Raw genomic sequence first — 20,557 nt, forward strand, 5'->3', positions numbered from 1 at the left:
TTCGGATGATATTTTAAAGAAAAAACTTATCATATGATCTTTCATGTGTAGAGAACACATTGTAAAAATTTGGAGTCAATTGGAGCACGTTAGGACTTTAATTTGATTAGAGAAGTTAAACAGACCTAAAACTTCAAATAAATGAAAACTTCGTCAGACGAACCCAAAATGCTTCTAACCAAGTGCCAAAATGGTCTTCTTAGAGTTATCTAACTAATTGTAAAATTTTAAAAATATCAAATTTCATTAAGAAAACCAAAGTGTGCTAGACAACAACCCACGTGGCAGTCCAATTGGACTGCTGTGTCATCTTCTAATGTGGCAGCAACTTGGGAGAATTTTTGGTCCAATTTTATCCTCTAGTATAACCTAGTTACATCATGTTATTTGGTTCAAATCCAAGTCCATTTCAAGTGGATAGAAGATATTACGCTAAATTGGTGTAATAACTCGGATCCTATTTGAGGATAAGATGGTAAATTGCTATTAAATAAAAACCTAGGTAAAGTAGGTTTGGCTTAGCAATGAGAATGGGTCACTGATTAAAAAAAACAAAAAACGAAAAAACTAGATTTAATATTTGTAAATAATAAATACCTGATTTTGAATTAAATGGTCTTTATATCACTATTAAAATACTCATTTTCATTTATAAACCTTAGTAATTGTTTTTGGTCTATAAACCCTAGCCCTATAAATATGTGTTTAAGCCGTCACCTTCTTTTCCTCTCACAACCCTTACCAGCCTCACCCCATTCTCCCTCTTGCAAGGACTTTTGATTTCTACAGACAAGGTAATCTCCTTGTTTATTTTCTTTCCTTATCTGCTTAGTTGACAGTACATTAGTCACGTGCATAATTCCTTGTTCTTTATATTCTTTGTCTTCTTCCTTTTCGTGTTGGTACAAAGATAGCAGACATTATAACTATTTTAAAAGTCTTACTGTTATTATTATTATTATTATTTTTTTAAAAAAGGCCTTACTGTTGACAACCGAAAGTAGCCTTCTTCTTTTCTTTATTTGGTCTGTAGCAATGTGACCGGTTATTGTCCCTTTTATCTTGCTATTGATTTGATTTTTTATCTTCTTCTATTCTTGTTTTACCCACTTTTTTGGTACTATTATCGAAACTTAGGCTCTTTTTATACTTTGCTTGTGTTTCTTATTTATTTCCTCATTGTATCGGTTATGTGTTGTACTTTACCTATTATATAATTTATTGTCTTCTTCTATCCTTTCTTAGTCAAGTACAAGCCATCACATGACTTGTCCCTTCATCCCCCCTTTTTCTTTTCTTTTTTTCTTATGTTTCTTGTTTGATTACCGTAGCCTTGTAGCTTGAGTAGCCTTTCAATCTTTCTCATTTATTTCCATTTCTTTTGGTCAGCAACCCATGCTTGACTTTTTCCTTGTTTTGTTTATTTTGTTTTTCTTCTTTCTCCTTCCTATACAGCAGCAAGTCTAAGACCTATCATTTATTGCATTTTTGTTTCTTTCCCTCTTCTTGTCTAACCGTAGCATATAGGATTTGTTTGCTTTTTTATTTCTTTGGTCTTTTGTTCCTTTTCCTTCTGTGTAGTCGTAACAAGTTGCTTGGCCTTGTTTTCTTTTCTTTTCTATTCCTCTCATTTCCTGTTCTTTTGTACGTAGTTGGTAAGTCTTATTGTATATTTTATGGAGTTAGTTTGACAATCTATAATATTTCAGTAACTTATATCTATAAGTATAATGAGGTCTGGCTTCATATCACATGCAGCCTCTTTTGTTTATTAAACTAACCACATGGAACTTCATCGAATTATATGACTCTAATAAAAAATATTTCTTATGATTGATGCCATGGTTGAATCATATTTCAAATATGGGTTAAATACAATTCTCCTCCCTGAAGTTGTCAGCCATTTTAATTTTGGCTACCAAAGTTCAAAAATTTGCAATGTACCCGCCCGAAGTTCCAGAAATTTGCAATTCAGGCATTTCAACACCCTCAGCAGATAAACCCAACGAAAAAGTTAACACGTGCGTGTCACGTGCCATGTACGAAGATAACATCCCATTTATACTCTTGTTTTAGCACGTTAAATTACCTTAATGCCCTTGAAAAAAACACATGCCTTTTAGGTAAAGAAAAAACGCTAACACTCGTGTTCTTCGACCAATTGAAAATACTAACTCTCGTGTTCTTCGAACCAAAGCATCTCGTCTGCTATCAACAACTATGAAGTGTGACATTGCGACCGTGTGTTACGAAAATTAGGGATTTCTCTCACGATGGCACTAATTTCCATTTTGTGGTTGGAGGTAAGTCAAAAAATGAACATTTTTAAAATTAGGGTTATGCTGAAATTGGGGATTTTTAGGTTTATATTGTTCGGGTTTGTAATTATTTTGAAATTCCTTTATTGAATTTTGAGATGTTGTGAAATTTATGGTGTTGGGATGTTGCTTTCACATGTGAATGTTGAGTTTGCCGGTTTTGTAATTTTTTATTACCTTTTTGTTTTGGGTCGACTTTAGCTGATGAGTTGTAATCATATGTTACTTTCAAGTGTGCATAGATGCTGTCGGTTGCTGCATTATCATTTGTGAGGTTGGGTCCACTGCAATAACGATGGTGGTCTGTAAATCCGATTTATTTAGTTGCCTCATATGGTCTTTGTCATGTTGTCTGATTGAGAGAAACATTTATATGCTTGTTTAACAATAGTGGTCCCAATATGTACCCGATTGCATTGTTTTCAATAACTCTCTTGCTTTTTGTCTAGTGGAAGGGGATAATACACTCTGCCTTTTTCTCTCTCTACCTCTCCTTCAGGCCCACATTCATTGCTTATACCAATATCATAATCAGAAAGTCTACTATTGCAGCCTTTATATTCATTACTCAATAAGTCTATTATGATTTTTTATATTATTTTTTCACTCTAGTATGTTACCATTTCACCTTTTAGAATGAGGTCCCCTGAATTGGTCTTTGAGGTTCATCATGGGGCCAGATTTGACAAACACTTCGGGTGTGAGTATGTTAGTGGTTCTGTTACAGTACATCACGAGACTTTTGATCATGATAAGCTATCATTCTTTGAGATAGAAGGTATTTTAAAAGAATATGGCTACAAGGATGGAGATTTGATGTATTTCAAAGACCCTGTGAAGAGTCTTGTGGATGGTTTGCACCTAATAACTTCTGACGATGATGTCTTATTTTTGTCTTCTTGCCATATCGACCATTACATTGTGCATTTATTTATTGTATCATTTGGGGAAGGGGGAGGTGATGAAGGTGATTATGAAGAAGATGATTATAAAGATGAAAATGACTATAGAGCTAAGGTTGGTTTGCATGATCCGTGGTAGGAAGGTAAGTTGAGTGATAATGAAGATCTGTTCGATGTTGATGTGGATGGAGGTGGTGGTTGGCCTGAACCCTCCATACAATCTGCTGGTGGTGGTGGTGGGGCTGGACCCTCCACACAGTATTCCTTCGAGGGTGAGGCTGATGACAATATTGATACTGTTGAAATGGATTATGATGTCAATAATGTCGATAATAATGACAGTGAATATAGTCAACTCACACTTGCTGCAGGCTGGCTAGGACACTCGACCTCTGTTGTAGATTGTGAAGCTTGTGCAGAGGGTCCAGCCCCATTTAGTGGACATGCCCTTTTCTTGTGCCCAAATACCCTACACTTGGAGCATCTCATCCTTGCTCCAAATATCCTCATTCTGTTTGAATTTTTAGGGTCTTTACTCTCATCAGGACCCCTAATTCGTAGCTTCATAGGTCTACCTGGGGCGACTCTTGGTCTTGGAGGTTCCAATATGTCATGCTCGACAGCACGAACCCATTGTTCCTCACTAGGCAGAGGGTATATTAATGAGACATATGCTTTTTTGTACATCTCTAAACTGTAATATTCATGGACATAATCCTCAGGTTCCCCATAATCAAACAGTAGAGCACAAACTGCATGCGCACGTGGGATACTAGTCATTTCCCATTTTCTAAAACCACAAGTTTTTTTACGCGAGTCCACAACATACCGCAACCGTCTGGGAGCTTCCACTTCAAACAATATCTCACCAGCAAAATGGGAAACACATTCCATTGCATCTTGCCCAATTGACTTTAGCTTCTTTGCCACCTTAGGACATAACTTCCCAGTCCATTTTGAAATGCCATCCCTTTTGACCTGATACCTCCTCATAAGTTTTATTCTTATCATCTCCAACATGGTCAATATAGGCTTGTCACGAGCTTTCAGAATGTAGGCATTGAAACACTTGCATATGTTTTTCACAAAAATATCACAATTAGGGTAATCGTGGAACCATGCTCTAGACCACCCACTTGGATCAATCTTGTCCAAGTACTCAAAAGCAGCTGGGCTCATTCTTTTTAACTCCTGCATATGTGCATTGAACTCGGCTTTGGTATAGGCACATGCTGCAGCCCATAGCTTATCCTTCAGTGCAACCCCTCGATGCCCTTCATCTCTAAAGTTTGCCCACAAATGTCCAACACAAACTCGATGATCCGCCATCGGGATCACATCCTCAAAAGTAGGCATAAGACTCTATATATATATGAAGTAATGTTGTGCAAAGCAATCACCTTCTGTCGATCAGATATAAATGTCGGCCAAACATGCCGGTCATGTGTTCCAAGATCTGAGACCAGGGTTTCCAAGAACCAAGTTCAACTATCCTTGGTCTCGGCTTCAATAACTGCATATGCAATCGTGTATATATTGTCGTTGCCATCTCGACCAACAGTAGCCAAGAGCATTCCCTTAAATGGCCCTTTTAAAAAGCACCCATCTACCTTAATAACTGGCCTACAACCATCTAGAAATCCCTTCTTCATGGCTGCAAATGACATGTATAGCCTATGAAATTTGGGTGGAACCTCAGGGCATGGTCTTTCCACCTTTATCAACACAGCACTTCCTCTATTGGTCCTTCTCACAGTTTCACAATAATCCCACAACCTCTCATACTGTCACTCTAATCTACCATAAATTTGTTTTCCAGCCTTCCTCCTAGCCCTATACATACAACTTGTACTCACATCTACCTTCCACCTATCCTTTACTTCATCCAATATCACATCCAATGGCATGTTGGGCTAAACCTTGAACTTGTCAATTAGCTTATCAGCTATCCAAATTGCATTTACAATCGAATTTTTATATTTCCTGCCACATACATGTTTCGACTGCATAGAAATTATTTGGAATGACTGCTCATCTACCATCTATCGGCCATACACACGATAATGACATTTGCGATCTCTACATAGCACAATACACTTTCTCCTTTCATTTCTTTTAAATCTGACGTCTTTTCTCCTTTGCACATTATACATCTTAACAGCCTCTCTAAACATCTTAATGTCTGAGAATTTTTGTTCAGTTTGATGTCTGGATCAGCTAGGTCAACTGCATGGAAATTATGATTGGGTGCATGTGTTACTTCTTCATCTTCCCCACTAGGACATAGTGACTCCAGTATATCACTCCTCCCCATTTCAGAATTATTGTCCTCGTCATCAGCAATCTCAAATGATCTCTTGAAACTGCCACCACCTTCAAACATACTTGATGAGCAAAAAGTCACGAAGGATGCATGCCTTTTGGTGAAAAGTAACCCTATACCATTGCAAATCAAAACAAATTACTGTGATTTTATCGTTCGTCAAGGAACGAAATTGGGGGTCGTCAAGGTATGGTGGCGAGAGGGTTTGACTCGTGAACCGTGTGATATTAGGTTATGTTAATTCAATTGCCATGCCCAACCACTACTGACCTCGAGATCCTACTTGATGAGCAAAGAATCAGATGTGGTGCGTTGTACAATAGGGGGTTGTGGTGACGCCATATCCGATGCTAAAGTGAGCAAATAGGTTAAAGAGATCAAAGGACAATCAACAAAGAGAATGCAATAGAGATACAAATATTAGAAAATCATTTGATTTGATCGTTCACCATGTCCTTTGTATTTTGTCTAGGACCTTTATATAATGTTTCTTACCGTTATGCATTTCTGGGAGTAATGATTGAGGGGTCTTGTAGACTTTCCATTCTTGCTTGATCTTTGCCTGTTTGGGGTTTTGGAGTTATGGTTTCTCCTTGCAATTATGTTTCCTGACTGGCTAACTCATTCCTTGATATTTTCCTTCTAGGATTGTTTTCCTTTTTTGGAACGGAGTCCTGGTTTTGATGTGTTCTTTCGTAGATAAGTTTTTATTGTTTTCGTGATCCGGGCTTCTCTAAGAACTGGGCTTTTCCAAGGTTTGGGCTTCTTCAAAGATTGGACGTTTTGGGCTTGATGATAATAAAGGACTATTACAACAGCCCCCATTCCCTTGGGCCCCATGTGTGGGCCAGTGGGAATTAGAGTAAAAGATCCATTCCATCAACCCCCTATTCCTTTAGGCCACATGTGTTGGCGAGTGGTAAGGAGAGTAAAAAATCCATTCCATCATATCCTGGGCCTATATGTAATAGCAAGTTAAAGCAAATGGTCCATCCACATCTCTCTCGTGGTTTGGGCTTCTCTAAGAACTGGGCTTTTCCAAGGATTGGGCTTCTTCAAGGACTGGACTTCTTGGGCTTGATGATAATAGTTGACCATTCAAGCAGCCCCCTATTCCCTTGGGCCACAGGTGTAGGCCAGTGGGAATGTGAGTAAAAAATCCATTCCATCAGGCCCCTATTCCTTTGGGCCACATATGTGGATCAGTGGAAATGAGAGTAAAAAATTTATTTCAGGTTAAAAATTGGGCATTAAGGTTGAGGGCATTTTAAACATTTCACAAATAAGGGTGAATGGTATAACATGGAGAGAAGAGTTAAAAAAATCACGTGCAACGCACGTGTTGACCCATTCGTTAGGATTCACTGTAAAAATCATAACGGGTGGGGTACATTGCAAAAAATTAAAAGTTTGATAGCCTAAATTGAGATTTTTGTAACTTTAGGGGGATTATTTCAAAACTCGTGGAAGTTCATTGGAGGGTTTTTGTGAAGTTTCTCCTAATATTTTTATGATGTAAATAAAAGTTGATATTTATAAGTTAATATGATTGCATGAAAATATAAGAAATATTTGCTAATTTTTTGTATGAGCCAAACACCGAAAAATGTTGTTAATTAGCTGAAATCATTATCCTAAAAAATGATTTCAGCAGAAATCATTTTCCAATAGAAAACATTTTACGCCGAAATAAACAGGTCTGAATTGCAAGCCTTTAGGCTTCGTTTGGTTTGCGGAATAAGTATTCCATTGAGAAATGTAATAGTTATTACCAGGAATAAAATAAAGTAGAATGTAATGGTTATTCCTAATATTTAGTTTGGTAATAACTTATATACTTTAATTAGAATCAAATCAAAATTACTAAGAAAACCTCATATTATATATTTTCTTTTATAAAAAAAATAAAAATAAAACTATATATATAAAAAAATAAAAAATAAAAAATGAAAACTAGTGGGTGGCAATAGCCGGGGGTGGCCTGTTCCAACTCCAAATGGTTCGGAGGGTAGTCGCACCACCCCCAACGTCATGTGTGGCATTGGGTTGGTGGGCAAGCCACCGTAAAGAGGGTTGGGGTTTCTTTTCTTTTTTTTAAAAAAAAAAGAAAGTAAAAATAGTTTTTTTTTTTTTTTTTTTTTTTTTTTTTTTTTTTTTTCTGGAAAGTGTAGTCTATTCCCATTGGAATAGCTAGATATTCCTCTCATTTTTTGAGGAATATGTATTCCTCTTCATAAAGGCATAATTATTCTAATGAGAATAACTATTCTAATAAATAAACTCCTACTAAACATAGAAATGATTATTCCTTAATTAGGAATAGTCATTTCATTACAGTGGTCTATTCTGAGAACCAAACGAGACCTTAGTGCCTTAGTAGCCATCAACCTCTCATGTTGACGTGAGTGTTGAACTTGGCTTCCTTTCAACCATAACGAACCCGAGCCAAAATTGATTATCCGTTGGAAATCTAGACCACACTCCAAAAAAGAAAAAAATAAAATAAAATAAGTGCCCCAACACAACTTGGCACAAAAAGATATGGTAAAGTTTGATTTTACTTATAAAAACCATACATGAGGTGAGTTTCTTTTTGAATTTAATTAGAACTAAACCTAAAATCTAAAAGATTCTAAGTTTAGTCAACTTTATAGCGAAGATAAATATTTTAATTATTATAAATATTATTTGTTAAATAATTACAACCTGACATGATTTTTGAGTTGATGTTTTGGAAATCACGCAAATTTACAGCGAATGATTTAGCATTTGATAGAATATATAATCAATCCACGCATTATACAATTTGATACTATTTTAATACTATTTTATAAGCATGTCAAATGTCAATTTTATGACGAAGTCTATTACAATGCTTCGTCCCTTAGATTACAGTTCAAACGGTCGGTTCAGTTGCTCACCAATCAAATGTCAATCGGATTATAAGAGCGTTGCAGGCTAAAAGATCTCATCTCATCTCATCAATCCAACGTCTAACATCTTGCCACGTGGATAACCTCCCTAAAGTAATGCCTGCGCCGATTAAGTCGTATAGTCACCGTTTCCGCGTGTATACCCTTCTCATCTCAAGACTCAACCATTAAGCTTCTTATCTCCGAGTTGGCAGAGATAGAGAAAAAACGTCAGAAATGGAGAATCCAACACTTACCGGATTGTTGACAAGTGCCGCCGGAGAGTTTCCATCACGGCCAGCCCTCTCAGTCTCCGGCAAGTTGGATTTGACGTACGCTCGGCTTCAAGAACTCATCGAAAGTGCCGCCTCTAGGCTTGTCGCTGCTGGTGTAAGCGTCGGAGATGTCGTAGCGCTCGTCTTCCCCAACACCGTCGAGGTTTTGTTCATTCTGATGATTTCTCTAATCTTTTTTCCGTTTTTTTTCTTATGTCTTTGGTGGTTGAGAAACGTCGGGTTAAAAAACAAGAAGAAGAAACGATCTCTTTTTTTCCTTTCTTTTTTCCTTTTCATTTTTAATATAGAAATTCGCTTTGCTCATCATTTCGATTTTCTTTTCTATTTTTTTTGCAACCGGCAATGATTTGTTTATTTATTTGTGACTGCAGTTTGTTATAATGTTTTTAGCCGTCATACGAGCGAGAGCCACCGCTGCGCCGCTCAACCCAGCCTACACATCCGAGGAGTTCGAGTTCTACCTAGCTGACTCAGAGCCAAAGCTCTTATTAACCTCAAAAGAAGGAAACGACCCAGCTCAAACCGCGGCTTCAAAGCTTAAAATGCCACACGCCACAGCCGCGCTCTCCGAAGCCGAAACCGAGCTCACTCTCTCGCTAGCCCAGTCTGAGTCAGACCACAACTCGCTCGACAAACTCACCAACAGCCCATCCGACGTGTCCCTCTTCCTCCACACGTCAGGCACCACGAGCCGCCCGAAGGGTGTCCCGCTTACCCAGCTCAACTTGGCCTCCTCGGTGCTAAACATCAGATCGGTCTACAAACTCACCGAGTCTGACTCAACCGTGTTGGTCCTCCCACTCTTCCACGTCCACGGGCTCATAGCCGGGTTGCTGAGCTCACTCGGAGCCGGAGCTGCCGTGGTTCTCCCAGCCGCTGGCCGATTCTCGGGTTCAACGTTTTGGTCAGACATGCGCCAGTATAAGGCCACGTGGTATACCGCAGTGCCGACAATCCACCAAATCATATTGGATCGGCACTTGGGTAACCCGGAATCTGAATACCCGAAGCTCAGGTTCATCCGGAGCTGTAGCGCGTCGCTGGCGCCTGTCATACTGAGCCGGCTGGAGGAGGCGTTCGGGGCTCCAGTACTGGAGGCGTATGCGATGACAGAGGCAGCCCATCTGATGACGTCGAACCCGTTACCGGAGGACGGCCCGCATAAGGCCGGGTCAGTGGGAATTCCGATCCGTCAAGAAATGGTGGTGTTGGATGAGAATGGGGTGCCTCAAGAGGTTGAGACGAGCGGGGAGGTGTGTATTAGGGGACCAAATGTGTCCCTGGGTTATAAAAACAACCCGGAGGCTAATAAGACCGCTTTTCGGTTCGGGTGGTTTCATACGGGCGATCTCGGGTACTTTGATTCGAACGGGTATTTGCATCTTGTTGGTCGGATCAAGGAGCTCATTAATCGTGGAGGTAAAACATTTTTATTTGATTTTTGGAAGATAGAAGTGCGATTACAAGACAGATTTATCATCAGCAATATAAATGTCATTTGCATGGTTTTTAATTTCATTTTCATCTTTAAGCAGTGTTTTTTTTTTATTTTTATTTTTTTATTTTTACAAGTTAAGCAGTGTTTGTTTGGCTAGTAAGTTGACAATTTTTTACACAATTTATGAACAAAATTAGAGAGTTAAGATTAAAGAATTTGACTCGTTTAGTTAAATAGATCGGATTATGGTTAACTTATATAGTTTTATACTATGCCTCAACACGAGACATTTAGGGTTAACAATTTTTTACACGACCTACAAACTTAATATAAAATTAATGAATCAGGGTTGAGAGACCAAATTCATTTAATTAAATCGATCAAATTAAAATTAATTTTTTTAACTAATTTTATACTCATGCGTCAACACCATTTGAGTCCTACACGCAAACACACATTTTTGCTCCTATTTATTAGTTTTAGTTTCAAACCCACCTGCCCCACCGTTACATAGTTGGAAATAGATCGAAAAGAAAGCCAAATAACCTGTAAACTTCTCGAAATTTCTCTAGAGTTTAAACTCCAAAATCATGATTATAATCAGGGACGGAGCCAGAAGTTCTTATGGGCAGGGGCCAATGGCCGAAAATTTTTTTTAGGTAGGGGCCAAGTAAGCTAAATTTTTTTTTTTACCTTAAATTTTTTAATTTTTTAGATTATTTTTTTTTTCTCACCTTAAATTTTTTTTTTTTAGGAAATTTGGGGGGGGGGCCATGGCCCCTGCCAGCCCCCCCCCTCCCTCCGTCCCTGATTATAATAATTAACTTTTATTGTGCTCAAATTTTCAGGCGAGAAAATATCACCGATTGAGGTGGACGCGGTCCTTTTGTCTCATCCTGAAATAGCTCAAGGAGTTGCTTTCGGGGTCCCTGATGACAAATACGGCGAAGAGGTAAGATTAACAAAAGTACTACAGTTCCCTTTATTTTATTGATGTTAATTACTGCGTTGATCAATCCAAAAGATAATATTTGACGTGAAGCCATTTGACAGTACTGGCATGCACGTACATGGCACTGTTTCTTTGTTGGGCCAGGGATGGACCTACATTCAAACCGAAATTGCCATGATCCAACGATTTTCAAAAAAAAATTCTTAAATTTTTTTATTAAATTAAATAATTTTGTCCTCTCATTCATATTTTGGTTCATCTAAATAAAAAATTTTGATTCCGTCCAGTACGTATATGGCCATGGTGTGATCGATGGAATTAAAACGTCTACCAGAAAGCACTTTCAGAATTTGATTTGCTAGAATTAAGTATGGAATAAAATATGCATAAACGACAAAATAATAGTAATAAAATTAAGAAATTAATAATTAATAATTTGTTGGAAGTGCATGAGTCATCAGTGAAGAAATGTTACCAAACTTTTTTGTAGCTTAGTACGCACGCTAGGGTTATCCTCCAGGCTCCAGCAATATGATCGAGATGCCAGAGACTCACAAATTAAAGCAAAGATATATATATATATATATATATATATATATATATATATATATATATGTTTCCAGTGTACGTTGGTTAATTTGTTGAAGAAAATTAAATGCAAAATTAATTAAGACTGTTTTGATGATGAACGTATATACAGATTAACTGTGCAATCATACCAAGAGAAGGATCAGAGATTGAGGAGGAAGAGGTAGTGAGATTTTGCAAGAAAAGTCTTGCGGGCTTCAAAGTCCCAAAAAAGGTTTTTATCACTGATTCTCTCCCAAAGACAGCTACTGGGAAAATCCAACGGCGTTTTGTAGCAGAGCATTTCCTTGCTCAAATCTCTACCGCTAAACTCCCAAAGTTTGGAGCCTAGACATACATTATATATATATATATATCTGTGCCGTACGCGTGTATGTTAAAGACTTCAATTCTCTACATTTAGCAGTAGTACTCTTTTATATATGAAGATGATCGAACAAACAAAAATTATTCTTCTTGCCTCTTGGCAATCAGTCACAACAGATTGGAAATATATTGTTCTCCTTTTTTTTTTTCTTTCCTTTTTTTTTTTTTTTGAGAAAAACTCCACTCACCGCTCTTGATCATTCATCACGTTTACAATCATACCCCTCAAACTTTAAAAAGTGTTAATTTATGATCACTATCTTTTAATTTTTTGCAATTTCAATCATTCCGTCCAAATTTAATGTTAAATCAAACGGTTAAGAAGGAAAATGTCCTTCATAAGGGCCTAAGATATTTATAAAATTACAAAACTACCTTGATTTAATAATTTATTTTTTAAAAAAAAAAAAATCATGTCTGACCCGTCGTCACAAACTTGACCCACTGGTGGGTCACAAAACGTGACCCATCTGGGGTCAAAAGTGACCCAAGGTGGGTCACAAAGGTGACCCATGCATCGTGGGTCAGGGGTCACATTTTTTTTTTTTAAATATATATATATATATATATATATATATATATATATATATATATATATATATATATATATATATATATATATTATAATGAAGGGGTATTTTAAAAATTTTGCTTTTTGGGTTAGGATTTAACCTTAAATTTTTTTTGAACCGGATCTATGCTAATTCTCGATCCATAATCTCAATCTATGCTAATTCTCAAGAACCCTAGAACTTGAAGTGTGGAAACTCTAAGGAGCCTCTAATAGCCTCTTAGGTGACGAAGAAGACCTCTAGTCCACGAGATTGTGCGTTATAAGAAAAGCAATGAATCTGACCTGTGGGAGATTTACTTGAAGAGAGGTACGTATGTCGTATATATATATAACCCTCCTTTTTCATTGTTATCAAAGCAAGATTATGCTTGTTTTTACCCTTACAAATGTGGTTTCAAGTTTTCTAATGCGTTTGAATGGGTCTATAAGCAAGGAAAAATGATATTCCATGTTTTCCCAAAATTCAGATTTGGAATCGGAGACCATGATACTATTTTAGTTCGGATTTTTTACGTACATGATTATGTCTATTATGATATCAGTAAAATAACCCTAAAATATGGTAAAGTTTTGTGGCTTGCAGATGGAGTATCTTGAAACCTTAGTTTTGCATATTCTTATTTGAACCGAAACCTTCGACCTGTTTTGGACCTAGTAAATATCATTTTTTTTTTTGCAAATAAAAATTATGGTTAAATACTTATTAGTACTGAGTTTTGAAAACTTTATTTTTTAGTATCTGAGTTTCAAAACATATCGTAGATAGTACTTGAGTTTTGCGAAAAGACGAACTTAGTACCTCTGTCCAAAATGTAATGCTCTACCAAGTGTCAACCCCTGGTTCGTCTTTTCGCAAAACTTAAGTATCATCTGCGATACGTTTTGAAACTTAAGTATCAAAAAATAAAATTTTCAAAACTCAAGAACTACTGTTGGTACAGTTTCCGGTACGGTGACGTATTGCCTTGTGATTCGTTGCCTTCCTTAATCTTCGCTCTCCTCGTAATCTGCAAAATAATAAACGGCTCGTCGGACTATGGGGGTGCCGACCGGGCCCCCACTCCGATGCCTAAGTCAGTTCAAACTAATTTTCTGGAGAATATCAGTAATTTCTAAAGTTCAGAGAATGTGCTTGTTTTTTTATACCTGGCGTAGTAGTCTTATTTATAGGCTCACAGTTCACAGTTATAAAACTGCTAAAGTGCTTGGAACATAATCTAATTAGGAGTCTGAGTCCTAGATCACATAGTCTTGAATCTTATCTTTCTAATTAGGAGTTTGAGTCCTAGATCACATAGTCTTGAATCTTATCTTCATAGAATTCAAATTGGGTAGTAGAGTCCAAACTGGATATGACACTCTCTTTAGCTAATGTCATTCTATTAGGTACCTTATCCCATATTTGATGGGATAGAAGTCTATCTTGATATATTCTGAATATCTGTCTTTTTGGAGATAACGACTGGTCTTGTACTTAGGTCTGATCTGGCCAGGCCAACCCGATGGGCTCAGCCCCCGATACTACCTTAGGCCCACATGTCTTTGGTGTTAATTATTTCTCCAACAGTTACCCCCCTAATTCTCTTATTTGAATTTAGAATGTAAGAGAATTAAATACCTCAATTTTTGAATCTGGATCTTCCATAATCTGTATCTGACAATTGCCGCATCTTTCAAAGTAATTATGACGAATAATGCCTCGAATCTTTGGAAGGATTAGAATTCCTGCTCTTTGTCGATCTAGAACTGCTGTCAAAGTTCTAATTGGACTCTGATCCTTTATTAGACTTCTAATCTGATATCTTCTTAGACTTCTAATCTGATCATTCTTCTTATCTGATTGGACCATAAGTCCTATCCCAATTCTTCCAGGGATAACTGATACCTGATTTCCTTGAAGTAGTTGCTAAATATTTATCTCCTCCTTGGATCGAGTTGAGTGGATCCAACTTGTGATCTGTCATAGTACTAATAACAACTTCTCATAGATATCTTCTTCATAAATGTCTCTACATAATATTGTCGGTCAGGCCAAAGTTGTGAAGATGATCTTCTACTCTCGGTAGGAGATGGATCGGACTGATGTAGTTGATTTCACCAAGATTGTGGTGAAATGCCACTCCGAAGCTTCTTCATCGGTAGCGCTTCGTAGACCACTTCCACAAAAATCTCTCTTGGGGGCTTCGGAGGCCCAGACTAGCGCTGAGGCTTTGGTTGTCCGAGACTTATAACGACTAGGGGCTTCTGGTGGCCCGAGGTTTTGTGCTTGGCGTACCGAATCTTCTAATCTGAATACCATCTAGCTTGGTCTCACCTGTGAATATCTTTATTTTCGAACTTTGTAATGTTTGAATTCTTTGTTATGGAAAAACTTTCCATGACAAATCAATTCTCACTTATCCTCTAATAACTTGAACAAACAATCGGTTTGCGTAAGTTAACTCCGAGGAGGGTAAGAAAAATCTTTTGTTTCAAAAATATTTTTGTTTTGAACTCCGTGACTAGGAGAGAAAAATCTTACTTTGAGTTATCCTCCTTAACTTAAACAAACAATCGGTTTGTGTAAGTTATGACCGAGGAGGATATGAAAAAATCTTTTTGAAGCGATGAACTTACTTGGTTATTTTTTGTAGAGGTGATATCCCCGTATGGTTTGTTATAGGGGTTGTCTCCCCGTATCTTTGTTCGAGTTGCTCCTGAGAGATCTTAATTTGAGAGTTTGGTGTAGCTTCGGTGATTTTCCCTTTGTAGAAGCTTTAACTTTGTTGAGCTACCCCCCATAGCTTTAGTCCGCGACCGCAGGCTAAGTCTTTCGAGGCGGATAGTCAAGTCCTCTTGGTATCCTTGACGATGGTGTAAAAGAGATCTCGGAGTTCGGAGTGAGTCTCAGGGCTTCCACCTGTAAATACTTGAACTTTCCTTTTCAAATGTATCTTTTCTTTTTCATGTAAAATTTTTTTTTTGTAATGAACAAAATTTCAATGTTAATGAATGGAAGTCTTGAACTTTTTGACTTTCACTTTCCTTATCTTATTAGCCGTAGAACCTCATAATTTTTCAAACTGAATTGAACATCTTTACCTGGAAAAAAGTTTAAAGTTTCTCACTCAAAAAGTTCTTCCGAGACATATCTCGGTTTCTTATAAATCTTACTTTTATACTAGAGTTACCTCCAAAACTCGAACAAACAATCGGTTTGTGTCAGTTTTTTCCGAGGGAAGAACTGGTCTAATTTTTTGAAATTTAAGCTACCCTAAATATTTTGAACAATCAATCGGTTTGTTGAAAAATTTTACAGAGGAGAATAAAAAAAAACTATTTGCATCAAAGTGTTGAGTCTTACTTGATGATTTTTTAAAGAGGTTTTATCCTCATACCTTCCTGAAGCTTTTCATTCCTGAAACTTTATCATTCTGAAGCTTTGTCATCCTAAAGCTTTGTCGTCCTAAAGCTTTGTCGTTCTAAAACTTTATCTCCCTGAACCTTTTCCTTCCTGAAGATCTGTCTTTCTAAACCTTTACCTTCCTGTTTGTTTTCCTGGAGCTTTATCATCCTGAAGCCTTATCTCCTTAAACCTTTACCATCCTGAACCTTTGTCATCCTGAAGCCTTATCTCCTTAAACCTTTACCATCCTGAACCTTTGTCATCCTGAAGCTTTGTCATCCTTGAAGCTTTATCTTCCTGAATCTTTACTGAAACTCTTTCTGAAGCTTTATCTTTTTTATGCTTTATCTTTCTGAATCTTTATCTCCCTGGATCCTTCCTAAAGCTCTGTCATACTGAATCTTTCCTGAAGCTCTGTCATACTGGAGCTTTTTCTCCCTGAATCTTTATCATTCTGAAGTTTTACCTTCCTGTTTACCTTAATGAACTACCCCCCATAACTTTAGTCTGCGACCGCAGGTTAAGTCGTTCGAGGTGGGTAGTCAGGTCGCTGAGCTTTACCTTCCTTTCTGAAATCTTTGTGACCTGTAAAAGACTTTATATATTACTGAAATGAAATCATAACTTGAAATCTTTACCTTTTAATTTCTTTATCTTCGAATGCTCCAATCTTTTAACGTCTGGAGACCTCCAACCGAGAGGTTTTCTTGTTTTGGTGTCCTTTCCATAACCATTTCGGGTCGTCCGAGGAAAGGACTCGGGCCGATTCTATCTTGGATGTTCTTGTCCTTCCGAAAACCTGCAATCTTGCCGTCGTATCCTTTCCATAACCCTTTCGGGTCGTTCGAGGAAAGGATTCGGGATGATTTCTTTCCCGAACATCCCCACTATAACTCTTTCAAGTCGTTCGAGGTGGGGAGTCAGATGGACGCTGATGTAGCTTGATCATCTTTGGAGAAGTTTGATGAAGAAGTGCTTCCATTCTGTCTCGGACTGCTGCTTTATTCTTAGCAGAGATCAATCGATACCTGGGGACTGTCTATTCTTCCTTGCTCTCGGTGTTGGATAGACCGAGAGACTTTTTCTGCTCTCAGTGTTGGACTAACCGAGAGGTTTTTCCTGCTCTCGGTGTTGGACTAACCGGGAGGCTTTTCCTGCTCTCGGTGTTGGACTAACCGAGAGGCTTTTCCTACTCTCGGTGTTGGCTAGACCGAGAGACTTTTTCTTTTTCTACTCTCGGTGTTGGACTAACCGAGAGGCTTTTCCTGCTCTCGGTGTTGGACTAACCGAGAGGTTTTTCCTGCTCTCGGTGTTGGATAGACCGAGAGACTTTTTCTTTTTCTGCTCTCGGTGTTGGACTAACCGAGAGGCTTTTCCTGCTCTCGGTGTTGGACTAACCGAGAGGCTTTTCTTGCTCTCGGTGTTGGACTAACCGAGAGGCTTTTCCTGCTCTCGGTGTTGGATAGACCGAGAGACTTTTTCTTTTTCTGCTCTCGGTGTTGGACTAACCGAGAGGCTTTTCCTGCTCTCGGTGTTGGACTAACCGAGAGGCTTTTCTTGCTCTCGGTGTTGGACTAACCGAGAGGCTTTTCCTGCTCTCGGTGTTGGATAGACCGAGAGACTTTTTCTTTTTCTGCTCTCGGTGTTGGACTAACCGAGAGGCTTTTCCTGCTCTCGGTGTTGGACAAACCGAGAGGCTTTTCCTGCTCTCGGTGTTGGACTAACCGAGAGGCTTTTCCTGCTCTCGGTGTTGGTTAGACCGAGAGACTTTTTCTTTTTCTGCTCTCGGTGTTGGACTAACCGAGAGGCTTTTCCTGCTCTCGGTGTTGGTTAGACCGAGAGACTTTTTCTTTTTCTGCTCTTGGTGTTGGACTAACCGAGAGGCTTTTCCTGCTCTCGGTGTTGGACTAACCGAGAGGCTTTTTCTTTTTCTCTGCAGGGTTAACAAAGCACTGCATATACTAAAACAAAATAGCAGAATGCACAGTAGCACTATATATCCTTTTCATCCGTCGAGATGATTTTGTGATCCTTTCACTCACGACAGGAGTGAAGCCTCAACACATGAGTCTATTTTTATCAAAATATATATACATTTCGGCAAAGCGTACAAGTGCATGCATATATATATTTTCTTGGTTGATAAAAACCAACATTTATAAATCATAGTTGTAAAAGAAGAGTATGAACTTATCTGGTGAATTCGATGAAGATGAACTGTCTTATTTGGAACTCTTTATCCTGCACGCCACTCGATATGGTGCTCTTTGGGAGAGTTCCTCAAATTGGACCCTCGGCTCGGATTTGTCCCTCGGCACGTGATTGTCCACTTAGGAGGATGGCAAATCTAGAGGGGTCCTCAAAGTGTGCCATTTGGAACTAGGAGCTCGGGCATAGTCTCCTCGGGATAGTACCCTCGAAATAATACTCTCGGTATGTGTCATCTTGGTATATACTTTTCGCCTCGGTAGAATACCCTCGGATCAAACTTCTCGGATTATACTTTCTTCTCGGTATATCACCTCGGATCTAACTTTTCGCCTCGGTAAAACACCTCGGATCTAACTTTCCGCCTCAATAAATCACCTCGGATCTAACTTTTCACCTCAATAAATCACCTCGGATCTAACTTTCCGCCTCAATAAATCACCTCGGATCTAACTTTCCGCCTCGGTAAAACATCTCGGATCTAACTTTTCACTTGTGTAGAACACCTCGGAACTAACTTCTCGCCTCGGTAAAACACCTCGGATCTAACTTTTCACTCCGTAAATCGCCTCGGATCTAACTTTTCGCCTCGGTAAAACACCTCCGATCTAACTTTTCACTTGTGTAGAACACCTCGGATCTAACTTTCTCCCTCGGTAAATCACCTCGGATCTAACTTTCCCCTCAGTAGAACACCTCGGATCTAACTTTCCCCTCCGTAAATCACCTTGGATCTAACTTTCTCCCTCGGTAAATCACCTCGGATCTAACTTTTCACTTGTGTAGAACACCTCGGAACTAACTTCTCGCCTCGGTAAAACACCTCGGATCTAACTTTTTTTCTTTCTTTCTTTCTTCTTCTCTTTTTCTTTTCTTTTCTTTTCTTTTTCTTCTTCTTCTTCTTCTTCTTCTTCTTCTTTTTTTTTTTTCTTTTTTTTTTTTTCTTTTTTTATTTTTTCTTTTTTTTTTTTTTTTTCGTTCGTACATGATGGAAAAAGAAGCTGCAGGTTCTTCTGTTTGGTATTTTGCTTCCGTGAAGGCAGCTAGGATTTTTATTCCTGGAGCTGTAACTTTGGGCTTTTTTTTTTGTTGTTGTTTTTCGACAAACAGAAAAATAAGAGCCCTGGCCTTGTCTCTTCTTCACTTTTACAAGTTTTCAATGCGTGATCCAAGTCCTTTCTTCAATCCCTTCCGCACGTCTTCATAATGTCCATCTCCTTCCAGAATTCAAACTCTTCTCTTTATTTATTTTTCTCTCATGTCTGTCTCCCTCTCTCTCAATCACGTCGCTGCCCATGTGATCGGATTGTGATTGACAACGTCATGGCCCTTTCTTTCTTGTCATCTCTGCAGAGAAGGTTAACAAACACGTTGCCGGTACTATAGACGAGCACAAATCTAGAGATATACTTTTATTGACTCAAAAATCTCTTTCTAATAAAAGGAAAGGCATGGGCTAAGAATTTTTTCAATTTTTCGTAAAATCAAGGCTTGAGAAGGTCAAACCATCATTCTTCATTTATAAACCCAATTATTTGTCTTGTAGTGCCAATAAAAAATATTAAAAATCAACAAGTTTCAGAAGAGAAGCATCATTCCAACCAAAACTCAATAGTATAGTTGTAAGGCTTCATTTTTTTTTAAAAAAAAAAAAAGCGCTTGTAAACGGACAAGGGCACAATAGTTATTGATCTTTGCCTCTTGTTGAAGAGAGTTTCAGATCTGACACTCCAAAATTTCTCATCATTGGATTTCATCATAGCACATATAGTTATCTGAGAAGGTCAAACCATCATTCTTCATTTATAAACCCAATTATTTGTCTTGTAGTGCCAATAAAAAATATTAAAAATCAACAAGTTTCAGAAGAGAAGCATCATTCCAACCAAAACTCAATAGTATAGTTGTAAGGCTTCATGTTTTTTTTTTTTTTTACGAAGCGCTTGTAAACGGACAAGGGCACAATAGCTATTGATCTTTGCCTCTTGTTGAAGAGAGTTTCAGATCTGACACTCCAAAATTTCTCATCATTGGATTTCATCATAGCACATATAGTTATCCACACCATGAATTTCTTTCCACAATTTAACAAATCAGAATGAAAAGAAAGGTATGGACTTATCTTGCGCATCCGCAGTGAAGAGTTTTGATTTTGTGTCGGTGGACGCAGATTGGGGGTCTTCATGAAGGAAACCATCGGCCGGTTTCAGCCATGAATTGTCGTGAAGTCATCGTTGTGAATTTTGTACTTTTTTGTTGACTCAAAAATAAGCTGAATCCATCATCACCGAGCAA

General features: G+C 38.1%; 2 protein-coding genes across 3 annotated transcripts; one reads left to right on the forward strand and one right to left on the reverse strand.

Moving 5' to 3' along the window:
• Positions 1-3,571: 3,571 nt before the first annotated feature.
• LOC133860368 (uncharacterized) lies at positions 3,572-4,549 on the reverse strand. The gene has a single exon (XM_062295990.1). The coding sequence runs from the start codon at positions 4,547-4,549 to the stop codon at positions 3,572-3,574; it is 978 nt and encodes a 325-aa protein (XP_062151974.1).
• Positions 4,550-8,491: 3,942 nt separating this feature from the next.
• Positions 8,492-12,156, forward strand: LOC133861746 (oxalate--CoA ligase). 2 transcript variants are annotated; one of them, XM_062297545.1, is made up of 4 exons: positions 8,492-8,893; positions 9,123-10,170; positions 11,038-11,141; positions 11,632-11,710. In XM_062297545.1, exons 1-4 carry the CDS (start codon positions 8,693-8,695, stop codon positions 11,674-11,676), a joined length of 1,398 nt encoding a protein of 465 aa, XP_062153529.1. In that variant the 5' UTR covers positions 8,492-8,692; the 3' UTR covers positions 11,677-11,710. The 2 variants fall into 2 exon arrangements, with proteins under 2 accessions (XP_062153529.1, XP_062153528.1); XM_062297544.1 differs by lacking the exon at positions 11,632-11,710 and adding an exon at positions 11,842-12,156 and having other exon boundaries at positions 8,504-8,893.
• The last annotated feature ends 8,401 nt before the right edge of the window (positions 12,157-20,557 follow it).

Source organism: Alnus glutinosa, chromosome 2 (genome assembly GCF_958979055.1).
Source record: "Alnus glutinosa chromosome 2, dhAlnGlut1.1, whole genome shotgun sequence".
Taxonomy (NCBI): Eukaryota; Viridiplantae; Streptophyta; class Magnoliopsida; order Fagales; family Betulaceae; genus Alnus; species Alnus glutinosa.

What these genes read in the sequence shown, in the direction of transcription:
- LOC133860368 (XM_062295990.1), bottom strand. Translation starts at nt 4,549, where the DNA reads ATGGCGGATCATCGAGTTTGTGTTGGACATTTGTGGGCAAACTTTAGA.
- LOC133861746 (XM_062297544.1), top strand. Translation starts at nt 8,693, where the DNA reads ATGGAGAATCCAACACTTACCGGATTGTTGACAAGTGCCGCCGGAGAG. An exon ending in TCTTCCCCAACACCGTCGAG is followed by an intron (nt 8,894 to 9,122) that starts GTTTTGTTCATT and finishes TTGTGACTGCAG; the next exon opens with TTTGTTATAATGTTTTTAGC. An exon ending in ATGACAAATACGGCGAAGAG is followed by an intron (nt 11,142 to 11,841) that starts GTAAGATTAACA and finishes ACGTATATACAG; the next exon opens with ATTAACTGTGCAATCATACC.